At 44.1% G+C, this 13,542-nt stretch overlaps 1 protein-coding gene across 1 annotated transcript; it reads right to left on the minus strand.

Moving 5' to 3' along the window:
• Window positions 1-10,171: 10,171 nt before the first annotated feature.
• LOC142612411 (uncharacterized) lies at window positions 10,172-10,795 on the minus strand. The gene has a single exon (XM_075784508.1). The coding sequence runs from the start codon at window positions 10,793-10,795 to the stop codon at window positions 10,172-10,174; it is 624 nt and encodes a 207-aa protein (XP_075640623.1).
• Window positions 10,796-13,542: the final 2,747 nt, after the last annotated feature.

The following is a 13,542-nucleotide window of genomic DNA, read 5'->3' on the forward strand; positions in this document are numbered from 1 at the left end:
TAACCTTAGGCTATAAATAGGAGATGGGAATTTGAGAATGAGGTTGGCAATTTTAGAGAGAAAATACTGATGAAAGAGAGTGATCATTTTGGGAAAATAGGGAGAATAATTCTAAGAACATGGGAGATAAGAGTATTAGGGTTGCCGAACATAGGACCACCCGTTGTGGGAAATACAAAAGCCCATAAAATAAACAAATTGTGAGCCCAATAATAACCCGAGCATCTATATACTTTATCCTATTTATTCCTATCCCTTACTTTCCACTAGATATAAATTAAAGTTATTTGTTATTTTTCCTTCTCAAAAAAAAATTATTTATTGTTTTTGGGATTTAGGTTTTGTTATTTTTCCTTCCCCAAAAAAGGTTATTTGTTATTTTTGGGCTTTATTTTTTTGAAGTTCTAAAAAATGCACCAATAGCCATCTATTTTCTTTAAACTGGTGTCGAATTTTGGATTTGACTCCCAATAATAGCCCGAGCATATAACAAGATCAATCTATACAGCATATTGTAACTATTTTAAAAGAAAAATACCCCTAGACATGTGTTCTATTTTCATTTTACCATTGCATCTATATATCTTATCCTATCCCTTACTTTCCACTAGATATAAATTAAAGTTATTTGTTATTTTTCCTACTCAGAAAAAAGTTATTTTTTATTTTTGAGCTTATTTTTTTGAAGTTCTAAAAATATTAATGCACCAATAGCAATCTATTTTCTTTAGACTAGTATCGAGTTTTGGGTTTGATTCCCAAAAATAACCCGGGCATATAACAAGACCAATCTATAAATAAATAGATGAAATTCCTCCAGAAACCGGACATTTTCTGGTTCCCAATTCTGTTTGACTACTGACTAGGCCTGTAATTAAAACTTAGTAGTAAAATAAGCCAATTCTGGCCCGTCATATAAGTTGGGCCAGCTTTTATAACGGAGCCCAACTCTACTCTTTCCGGAGCTTGCTGTTAGATGCTGACATAACCCATAAAGTTGTGTAAACAAAAATATCATGTTATTTGCTTGTTACTTTGCTCTCAGTTCCCATCAATGAAAAATTTTGTGGTAGTTTGCATTTCTTTTTCTTCCTCTTTATTTTTTTTTCATAATTGCTGATAAGATTCTGAATTGAAGGAGATGCTATTCTATTAACTCTACCTACCAAAAATTGGAAAACTACTATCGTGTAAGAGAAGGAAGAATCAGTCATTAATCTCTTAGAAAACACAAAAATTACTCCCAAAAGTGATGGTGAAACATAATTCTGTTGATACTTCTTGTAGAAAATATCTTTTATTCCTATGAAAATAATATAAGTTTTGGAAAAAAACTTAAAGTGATAAGAAAATAATAGGGTGTTGTTGGGCTCATCTGTAATTTTGTTTACAGGGATTCCGGATTCAAAGCAACTGTTTGGTAATTAACCAAAGAGGAGATCAATTGTGACAGTGACAACGACCATAGTACTGATAGTAGTCCTTATTTGCTTAAAAATCAATACAATTTAGACAAGTCCTATAGAAAAAAGTGCTCTCTCTTTCTCTTTTTTTGATAATATAAGTGCTCTCAAGTAGGTTGAGCAATAAATTATAATCAATCATTTCAAATTTCAGGAGGAATTTTGTTTAGCCTGGATATAACTATCTAAGGGCTTAAAATTCCAGCTAAAATCTATGTCAAATATGGCTTTATACCAATGTCCTTCCAATAAAATTACTAGTGAAAATAACAAACCCACGCTTCAGTCACGCTAATGTTACATATCCTACCTTTCTTAAATTGGTAGGTGCATATCCTAAAAAGAAATATTAAGCTACAAAAGAGATATTCCACACATAGTAACTCTTCTACTTTGATGGATAAGTGGGGATTAAATGAACAAGGAAATGGTCCTCTATCTATCTATACAAGAGACATTTAGATCTTCTATCAAATATATTAAAGTAAATCTTAACAATATAAGTAAATTTTTACATTGAACTCTAACTAACTCAATCCTATTTATTCTACTTGGAATTAACTAACAAATTAAAAAGATGGTCCCTTGTCGCTTTCTTTTGTAGTTTTTCAAATACTCATTACTTATTTTGAGACTCATATTCATCTCATAGTAGAGAGATAATGGTAGACTGAATTGTAATTCCATGATCTACAGCATAAAAGATACCGATTGCATTACAATAATAAGAGAGATAGTTGATTTATTGTGATGATAGTATGACATGCTCTGCAGCTATGAAATAGATACCGGTTGATGCAATTGTGATGCCATTATTTACAACCATGAGAGAGATACCATTTGATTTGATTGTGATGTCATGCTCTATGATGATGCCGAAGAAATCACCAGTAAGCTGCGAGCACTCTTCAAACCGAAGCAACACCTGCAAAAAGAGAATAGACGACCTAGCAGAAAGCACCAGTGTGGTGCCGGCCAAAAACCCTCCGAAGGTCAAGTTAGAGTCTTTTTAACAACCTTAGAGTGCCAGAGTTGAGATAACTGTGCGTACCTTGGCTTATGAGGGTTTTCGGGTATATATAGTGGCATGGATCCGAAATAAGTGCCTTGGTGAGGAAGTACTTTTCTTCTAGGAGAGTAATTTGTGGATTTCGCGTATCATATAGAGCCCTTTTCCTTATAGGAATCTTTTTGACTAAGGCCGAGCGTGTAGCGCAAGAACTTTCCTTATATTCACGTATGTAGAGGACAAAACAGGTTAAGGATGAAGGTTGGGTTACTCCTTTAGCTTTCACCTACTAAAGTCGTCACCCTACATACGTCTCCTATATGGTCGTCAGCCTACGTATGTCTTCGGAACAGTCATCAGCTTAGAACCTTCAACCTTGACCCCGTCAGCTGGTACTTCAGCCTAACGCTGTCACGTATGGGGTGTGGCTTCAAGCGTCAAAAGGAAATGTCTTAGTGACTATGGCTGATGGGTTCGATACTCCCGTCAGCCTTCTTAAAGTATAAGTAACTTGTAAAACCACTACTATCAGCTGCCCCCTACTCCATTACCCCGTCAACTGTGGATGACGGGTTATGGAGTTGACGTTAATGGGGAAACGATTCATTCGTGGTAATTCGTGTCATCTTCATTAAATGGTGGGACACATGGCTTGGACTAATTGGCTCCATGTCTGGACGAGCGTGTCGCTTCGTCTTTTGTGCCCCCTTTCACCTATATATAGTTCATTTTTTCACTTTTTTCCCACTTTTCACATCCTATTCATTCCGAGAGAAAGAGAATGTTACTGCTGATCTCATCGCGCCGTCAACCAGATTGCCGTCAGCTTCTTAAGGCCGTCCTTTTACTCGTAAGTTCCCTTCACCTTACTTCTTTATTTTTTTAGTAATGCCCTTTAGTGAAGTCGTCTGCCTAGGATCTTAGAATAAAAAACCCATCGTTTGTAGGTAGTCAGATGTCTAGGGAGACGACGAGTGATCAATCGTCGATCCGCGACGGAGCGGGTTACGACGAAGTCTTCCAATCAGGCCGTGAGCCCGCGGAGGGCCTATCCTGGTCGTCAGAAAGGGAAACATCAACTCCTTCTGACGGGGAAGTAGGGAGTTCTAGAGGAAGTGAGGTGAGCGAGGACGATGGAGAAGAGAGGATAGATGACGGAGACCAGAGGATCAATGAAAAAGGAAGTATCAGTGATGGGGGTGAGAGTGACGATGACGAAGAAACCTTAGAGAGTACCTCGGGAACCTCTGGTGATGATCGTCCATTCGTCCTACCCCCAGAATGATCCGTCAACAAGTTCCTTCCGACGATGTCGGAAAATGTCTTCAAGAGTTTGCGGTCCTGTTACCAAATACCAGATGACATCCCCATTCGCCTTCCCGAGGAAGGTGAGAGGTGTTATTCGGGACGAACCACAGATGTAGGCATGTATGATGCCATTTTCACTGCCAGATTAAGGCTGCCACTAACGGCGTTGCATCGTCAACTGGCTAATTTTCTGGGGATATCCGTCAGCCAGATTGCCCCTAACGCCTGGCGAACCTTTATTGGTGCCGAGATCCTATGGGGTCGTCTGAGTGGTGGGAACCGTCAGTTAACCTTGGACGAGTTCTTCTGGTGCTATCGCCCTCAGCACATCTCCTCGTCAAATGGGGTGTACCATTTTGCAGTGAGGGAAAAAGAGTTGAAATTGGTGTCAGACATGCCCGATTCCAATAGGAAGTGGAAGGGCAGATATTTCTTTGTAGAGGGGACAAACTGGGTATGCCGTCAGGAGGAATGGGAGACAATGCCCAATGGTTTTGATAACACCTGGGCACATGTTTGAAATTCAGGTTAATCCCGTCAGCCTTCTTGCTTCGTCTACCTATTTGGTCTTCTAACCCGTCATCTTTTATTGCAGCCAATAATCGTCCACGCATAACCGCAGAGCAGGAAGATTTTATTCGTCGAGTGACGGCCATCCCCTTGGACGAGCGAAAGTGTCGGGACTTAATCACGCTAGATACTCTACATTTGTATTGTGGCGGTCCCGAGCCGACGGAGAAAGCTTGCAAACTAAACGCTTATTCCCGTTGGCGTGAGTATCTCTCAATTTCTTTAGTCTTTATCCTGACGCTATCTTTTTCTAATCTTCCTTCATTTTTGCAGAAATGGAGTCAGCTAAGCAACGGGTACGAGCTGCCGCTGCTGCTAAGAAGAAGGAACAAGAAAGGACTAGGGGCGAGTTGACCCCGCCGTCTGCCCCGAAGCCCGTCGGGAGGTCCGGGGCCGAGAGGAAAACTCGATGGCAAGGATGACCGTCCCGGGAAAAAGGTTGCCCCGATTCCCGGGGACAAGTCTTCAAAGAGGCCGTCACCTCCCAAGTCTGTTCATGGGGCAGGTAAGGGACCGATGACCTCGTCAGACCCCATCACCCAAGGATCCGTACGCCGTCTGTTAACCCATAAAGATTATGCTATGGAGGTGACGGAATCCATCTTGAAGGATGAGGAGATGGATCCTTGTGCGGAGCAGGCCACTGACGAGATAGGGGCGTCGGGCCTTTTTAACCTTACTAGGGTGTGCCTCTCTCTTTACTTTGTTGCCCGACAGATCTTAACATTCTGACGTTGTTTTATCTTTTTCTATGTAGGCTATGGTTCGCATGAAGGCTTTGTCAGATAGGTGCTCTGCCAAGGAGGGGGTGATTGCCAGTCTGCATGAGCACATCAAGTATCTGGTTGATGGCCAAGCGCAATACAAGGATGCAAACCGTATCTTGGGTGCAGAGCTGAAGGATTTCAAGGAAAAGCTAGCGGAGGAAAGCCGTCGACGCAAGCAGGAAGAAGAAGCTAAGCTGACGGCGGAGAAAGAGCTGAAGTCCATCCTAGTCCAAGTCGAAACGGCTAGGAATGACGCAGTGACGGAGTTCAAGGACTCGTCATCCTTCATTGACGCTTGTGCCACCTACTATGGGGACGGGTTTAAGGACTGCTTAAAGCAAGTGAAATCCATTCATCCTGACTTGGATTTATCGAAGATTTCCATGGACGAGTCTATCCCGTCAACCCCCGCAGGCGATACTGTCAATGAGGAAGGTGAAGATGCTAACCAGAGGGATGACAGCGTCGTCCTTTCTCAGCCAGCCGCAGACCAGCCCGTCAGCTTAACTCCAGCAAATCCTTCTGGCAATGACCTATATGCCATCAGCCCTTCTGTTCCTTGTGTCCTGCCCTTTGTCGTTGATGATGACGAAAGGTCTCAAGATCCCACTACTTCATGAATCTCAGCAATTTTCCCTTTTTTTTAAAAAAAAAAGGTGTAGACGACTTTTAATGCTTGACGCCCGTTTTTCTGGGCTTTTGTAAAGACAGTATCTGCATTAATCTTAATATGTCGTTTTATATTCCAAGTATTTTTATATATATTCCAAGTTAAAACCGCTTTCTTGTGACGAGCCCGTCAGTATATGGGTGACGGCGTTGTTTCTCTATTTTTTGTTGAAGTAGTAGCGGCGTCAGCTTCTTTTTAGCTGAAACTTCGAGTTGTTTTTATCATTGTCAGCCTTATGGGTGACGTCGTTGGATCAAACTTGGTTGTATGCCTGTCAAATTTTAACGACGTCAACTTTCTTAGCTGATTCAGTTTGATTTATGTATTTGCCATACACCCATCACCTTTATGAACAATACCGTCAGCTTTCTCTTAGCCAATTAATAACTTATTGTAAGACGTTTGCTATATACCCGTTACTTTGTATATAACACCGTCAGCTTCATCTGCATAATGGCAAGGTGACGGGTTCAGTATAACGTTCAATAAAGAGGACAAATCAGTACTTTGTTGCCCTTGTGCACTTTATGTACTTAGTGATAAGGTCTTCTACTTAGCAATAAGGACGTCTACTTTGTGGGCTTAGGAATAGGGTCGTCCACCTTGTGGACTTTAGGTGTAAGGTCGTCCACTTTGTGGACTTAGTTGTGAGGTCGTCCACTTTGTGGACTTAGCCATGAGGCCATCCACTTTGTGGACTTGGCCATGAGGTCGTCCACTTTGTGGACTTAGCCATGGGACCCTCCACTTTGTGGACTTAGCCATAAGGTCGTCCACTTTGTGGACTTGGCCATGAGGTCGTCCACTTTGTGGACTTAGCCATGGGAACGTCCACTTTGTGGACTTAGCCATGGGAGCGTCCACTTTGTGGACTTGGCCATAAGGTCGTCCACTTTGTGGACTTAGCCATGGGAGCGTCCACTTTGTGGACTTGGCCATAAGGTCGTCCACTTTGTGGACTTGCTGTTTCCTTGGAGACATAATAAATTAACTAGTCATTTCTGAATAAAACTCCTCTTATTATGATGAATGCATAAGTAGAATTTTGTTCCAAAAAGAATAAACTTTCAGCCCTTTGAGCTTAAAACATATAGTAGACAGGAATAAATTAGGACAGATAATTAAGAATAAAAAAGTAAACTGGAAATGAGTAGTAGTGTTCTGCTTGCTATCTTTTACTGGTAGTACTTTCTGAGATGCTCGGCATTCCATGGGTGTCGTAGCCTCTGTCCGTTAAGCGTTTCTAAGTGATAAGTGCCCTTTCTTAACCATGATGTAATCTTGTAGGGTCCTTCCCAGTTTGGGCCAAGCTTTCCTTGTGCAGGATCTCTAGCAGCGCCCATCACTTTCCTTAAGATGAGGTCTCCGACTTTGAAGTCTCGATGCTTGACTCAGGAGTTGTAGTGCTTGGCCATGAGGTCCTGGTATAGTGCAAGTCTCTGCTCAGCCACCGCCCATACCTCGTCAATTAGATCCAGTTGTAGACGTAGCTCTTAATCATTTCTTCCCTCGTCGTGATTGTATACCCTATAACTTGTTAGTCCTATCTCGGCTGGAATGACCGCTTCACTCCCGTATGTCAGCTGGAATGGGGTTTCTCCTGTAGGGGTCCTTACTGTCGTTCTGTATGCCTATAGTACGCTGGGTAGCATTTCAGGCCATATGCCCTTTGCCCCTTCGAGCCGAGTCTTGATGATTCGAAGCAAGGATCGGTTGGTGACTTCAACTTGTCCGTTTGCTTGAGGATGGGCTGGGGAGGAATAATGGTTCTTGATTCCTAATTCTGAGCAGGAGGCTCGAAAGGAGTCATTGTCAATTGTTTACCGTTGTCCGAAATTAAGACTCTTGGAATTCCGTACTTACAAACAATGTTTTTCCATACAAAACTCCTTATATTCTTTTCAGTGATCGTGGCTAAGGCTTCAGCTTCGACCCATTTGGTGAAGTAATCGATTTCGACGACGAGAAACTTCAGTTGCCTTGCTGCCATTAGGAATGGTCCCATGATATCCAACCCCCACTGGGCAAACGGCCATGGGGCGATTATGGGGGTCAATTCTTCCGCCGGCTGCCGAATGATATTGCTGAACCTTTGACATCTGTCGCAAGCTCTCACATAAACCTGGGCGTCACTTTGCATTGTCGGCCAGTAGTATCCGGCCCGAATCAACTTATGTACCAATGACCGTGATCCAGAGTGGTTGCCGCATATCCCCTCGTGTACTTCTCTCATAACATAGTCTGCCTCTTCAGAGCCTACACATCTTAAGTACGGTCGAGAGAAGCCCCTCTTGTAAAGGACGTCCTTTATCAAGACGAACCGTGCTGACTGGACCTTCAGCTTCCTTGCGGCCTCCTTCCCTTCAAGCAACATGCCATCTTTTAAGTAGGAGATCAGGGGGGTGGTCCAATTGTTTTCGAAACCAATTTCCTGTATGTTGACAACGTCTATTAATGGTGAGGGCTGAGTAAAAGAAAGTACCTTGTCAATGGTGATCATATACTCTACAGATGCGGCTTTGGAAAGACGGTCGGCTTGTTCGTTTTCACTTCATGGAATTTGGACTATCTTGGCTTGCAACCCATCTATCCTCTTCTTCGTTTGCTCCTAGTACTTCTTCATTTTTTCGCCCTTGCACTCGTATTCGCCGTTTACTTGGCTTGTAATGACCTGGAAGTCGCAGTGAACAACTACGTTCGCGGCCTCTACAACTTAGGTAAGGTCTAAACCTGCTATCAGAGCTTCGTACTCAGCTTCATTATTAGTTGTAGGAAAATCGAGACGAACCATACACTCGATCTCGTCACCTTCCGGAGATTTAAGTACGACCCCTACTCCTCCAGCCTTCTTGTTGGATGACCCGTCTGTAAAAATGCTCCATTGGGGATTTTTTGCCTCTTCACCTTCCGCGCTGGTGAACTCCGCAATGAAGTCGGCAACCGCTTGTCCTTTGATGGCGATGCGAGGGCGATATTGTATGTCAAATTCGCTCAATTCTATTGACCACAATGCCATTCGTCCGGCGGCTGCAGGGCTACCCATTGCTCGCCGTAAAGGTTTGTCAGTTAGGACGACTATCGTATGGGCTTGGAAGTATGGCTTGAGTTTACGGGCCGCCGTGACCAGAGCGAAGGCAAGTTTTTCCATAGGGGGATATCTCCTTTCTGCACCATGCAATGCCTTGCTCGCGTAGTACACGGGCCGTTGAACCTTGTCGTCTTCTCTAACTAAGGCCGCACTGATAGCTGCCGGGGAAATGGCTAGATAAAGGAATAGTTCTTCTCCTGGTTGTAAGGGACTTAGTAACGGCGGCGAAGTGAGATAAACCTTCAAATCTTCGAATGCTTGTTGACATTCGGCCGTCCATTCAAAGGATTTTTTCAATGTGCGGAAGAAAGGTAGACATCTATCCGCCGCCTTCGACACGAATCTACTAAGCGCGGCGACCCTGCCGTTAAGGCTTTGTACTTCCTTCATATTTTTAGGAGGTGTCATCCCCATAATGGCCTGAATCTTATCCGGGTTTGCCTCAATGCCTCTTTGGGATACCATGTACCCTAAGAACTTTCCCGCCGTCACTCCGAAGGCACACTTGCTTGGATTGAGCTTCATGTTATAGGAGCGAAGAGTATCAAATGTTTCCTTGAGATCCTCCAAATGATCTTCTTCCCTTTGACTTTTGACCAGCATGTCGTCGACATATACCTGGACGTTTCTTCCAATCTGTCATGCAAACATCTTGTTCATGAGCCTCTGATAAGTCGCGCCAGCGTTTTTCAAGCCAAAGGGCATGACCTTGTAGCAAAAAAGACCTTGGCTTGTTATGAACGAAGTCTTCTCTTGATCAGCTTCGTCCATTCAGATTTGGTTATACCCAGAAAATGCATCCATGAAGCTTAGCAGCTGATGTTTGGCCGTAGAATCCACCAGGATATCAACCCGCGAGAGGGGGTAGCTATCCTTGGGGCATGCTTTGTTTAAGTCCGTGAAGTCGACACACATCCTTCATTTTCCATTGTTCTTTTTTACCATCACGACGTTTGCCAACCAATCTGGGTAGTATACTTCTCTGATAAATCCTGCCTCTTGTAGTTTGCGGACTTCTTCTGCTACTGCTTGATCTCTTTCTTGGGCAAAGGTTCTTTTCTTTTACCGGACGGGCGGGAAAGATGGCGACACGTTCAACCTGTGTACCATGACTGATGGATCGATTCCTGGCATGTCTTCGTGGCTCCATGCGAACACGTCCCTGTTTTCTTTCAAGAAGGTCGCGAGTTCTTGACGTACCGCCGGTTCGGCCAGGGTGCCGATTTTGGTCGTTCGCTTCAGGTGGGCTTCGTCAAGAAGTACGTCTTCGAGCCTCTCGACGGGCTCTGTCGCCACCTAACGTTCCTCTATGTTCATGGCCTGAATGTGATTGTCCATCTCCATCATGGCTACGTAACATTCGCATGCGGATACTTGATTTCCTCTTAATTCTCCAATTCCATAATCAGTAGGAAATTTTATCATCAAATGGTATGTCGATGTTACAGCTTTCCATGAGTTGAGGGTTGGACGTCCTATAATGGCATTGTAGGCCGACGAGTAGTCGACTACAAGGAATGTTACATTCTGGGTGATCCGCTGTGGGTAGTCTCCAATGGTTACTACCAAAGTGACAACGCCAAGTGGGAGTACCCTGGCTCCTCCAAAGCCAACGAGCGGGGCGTTAGTCGGAACTAGTCGTTCCCTTCCAAATCCCATTTGTTGGAAAGTGGGATAGTAAAGGATGTCTGCTAAACTACCGTTGTCTACGAGGACTCGATGTATGTTATAGTCTCCTGCCTGTATAGTGACGACCAAAGCATCGTCATGGGGATGATGAAGGCGCCGGGCGTCTCCTTCTGAAAACTCAATAGGGGGATTGTCAATCCGCGACCTTTCGAGTGCGAGACTTGTCATCTGGACGTTCTGAACCGTTCTGAGGTATGTCTTTCGAGCTTTCTTGGATGACCCGACGGTCATGGTGCCCCCTACAATCATCCTTATATCTCCTACAGGTTGCCTGGGGCGATCATTGTCTCGTCGAGGGGCTTGATTTTGTGGCGGGTCTGCCCTCTCCTTGTTAACGAACCTCTGCAGCCTTTCTCATCTAATAAGAGCTTCTATTTGCTGTTTCAATTCATAGCAATCAGCGGTGTCATGGCCATGATCTTGATGAAACCGGCAGTATTTGTCCCTTGGTCTCCTGTTGGGATCTCCCTTCAGTTTGCCAGGAAAAGCCAAAGTTTCTTCATCTTTAATCTGCATTAGTACCTGGTCGATAGGAGCGTTTAGGGGAGTGAAGTTCGTGAATCTTCCCGTAGGCGGTTTGGGTCGTCGATCTTCTCGTTGTTCTCTGGTTCTTGCCATTTTTCGCCCTTTGTCCGGTTGCGCACCTTCCTGTCTTTCCCTCTTTCTGGGCTTGTCCTCTTATGCTAGCAAGGCGTCCTCTGCGTTCATATACTTCGTCGCCCTGTAAAACACATCGGACATAGTCTTTGGGTCATTCTTGCATAAAGAGAACAAGAACTTACCCTTTCGTAGCCCGTTTGTGAATGCTGCCACAAGTATCTTGTCATCTGCCTCGTCTATCGAGAGGGCTTCCTTGTTAAAGCGGGCTATGTATGATCTTAATGTCTCATCTTCTCGTTGTTTAATATTCAATATACACGCAGTAGACTTCTTATGCCTGTGACTCCCGATGAAGTGTGATACGAACTGTGCTCCTAATTCCTTAAAAGTGCTGATAGAATTAGGCGTCAGCCTACTGTACCAGTCCCTCGCATGTCCTTTCAGAGTAGTGAGAAAAGCCTTGCACATGATTTCATCTGGTATGCCCTGAAGATGCATTAGGGTTCTGAAAGATTCCAAGTGATCCAATGGGTCCTTGGATCCGTCGTAATCTTCCACGTGAGGCATGCGAAACTTTGGAGGAAGGGGGCATGAATTCACGAGCGCTATGAAAGGCGAATTCGTTCTATGGACTAGGTCGTCCAGGCTGCTGGATACTCGTCCTCTAAGGGCATTCATCATCGCATCCATATGTTCCCTCATCTCCTGCATCTCAGCTGCTATGTGAGTCGGTAGGGTGTCCGAGACGGATGGTCGGTTGGTCTCTTGCCGCTCCGGTCTAGTCGGAGCGTTGCTACCCTCAGGCCCTTCCGCGTTCCTTCCTTCCGGACTAGCACCTTCCTGGTCTTCCTCAGGTGCACTTTGGTGTGCATTCTTTTGTCGCAGTTGCTCTTCTAAATCATGATTCTGCTTGGTGAGGCGTTCAACCGCCGCTGCAAGCGTTTGGACTTGCCTCTCTAAAGCTGTGGCGTGCAGTTCGTCGCCTTGATTGTTGATTGTTGCCATCGATCGAGTGAGTACCATGCAACTTTTTGTCTCAGGAATAGAGCGAAGGCTAAATAATCCTTTCCCACAGACGGCGCCAACTGATGATGCAGAAGAAATCACCAGTAAGCTGCGAGCACTCTTCAAACCGAAGCAACACCTGCAAAAAGAGAATAGACGACCTAGTAGAGAGCATCGGTGTGGTGCCGGCCAAAAACCCTCCGAAGGTCAAGTTAGAGTCTTTTTAACAACCCTAGAGTGCCAGAGTTGAGATAATTGTGCGTACCTTGGCTTATGAGGGTTTTGAGGTATATATAGTGGCATGGATCCAAAATAAGCGCCTTGGTGAGGAAGTACTTTCCTTCTAGGAGAGTAATTTGTGGATTTCGCGTATCATATAGAGCCCTTTTCCTTATAGGAATCTTTTTGACTAAGGCCGAGCGTGTAGCGCAAGAACTTTCCTTATATTCACGTATGTAGAAGACAAAACAGGTTAAGGATGAAGGTTGGGTTACTCCTTCAGCTTTCACCTACTAAGGTCGTCACCCTACGTACGTCTCCTATACGGTCGTCAGCCTATGTATGTCTTCGGAACGGTCGTCAGCTTAGGACCTTCAGCCTTGACCCCGTCAGCTGGTACTTCAGCCTAACGCTGTCACGTATGGGGTGTGGCTTCGAGCGTCAAAAAGAAATGTCTTAGTGACTATGGCTGACGGGTTCGATACTCCCGTCAGCCTTCTTAAAGTATAAGTAACTTGTAAAACCACCACTATCACTCTACAACTAGAGAGATTACCGACTTGATTCCACATAGAGTACGGACAATAACTTAGACCAATGACTAATGATGATGCCAAAATCGTCAGTTGGATCACTCGTTCAATCTGAAGTATTAGACGATCTTGTAAGACCTGCAAGATAAAAGAGAGATGGATCGAAGAGACCACCGGGTTGTGCCCGATGGGGGAGCCTCCGATGCTTAAGTTAGTAGTAGCCCATATATTTCATATATAAATAGTGTTTTGTAGTACTTTGTAATAGTTTTTGACATACCTCCGCTAGTGAGACAGATTATCTTTTTAATAGGTGACTTAGGTAGTTGTTGTACATAAATGAGGGTGATTATTACCCTAATTGTAACATTCTTTATCTTGATGAGAGGGTTTAAAGCCTTTGATGATTGGGTTTTAAGGCCTTTGATGATCGTTATTGAATGTATTGGGCGGTTACTCATCTATCTTTGATGGCCTACTAATGACGCAATGACTATCCATTAAGATGGACGACTTTAATAATTTTTATGGACTCATCAACTAATTTTTTGTAAATTTTTGGTTTCCTCCACTATTTCAAGTGATAAAGTAATAATAAGAGGGAAAAAATGGCATTTCTCT

The sequence above is a fragment of the Castanea sativa genome, chromosome 10 (assembly GCF_040712315.1).
Source record: "Castanea sativa cultivar Marrone di Chiusa Pesio chromosome 10, ASM4071231v1".
NCBI classification, from domain to species: domain Eukaryota; kingdom Viridiplantae; phylum Streptophyta; class Magnoliopsida; order Fagales; family Fagaceae; genus Castanea; species Castanea sativa.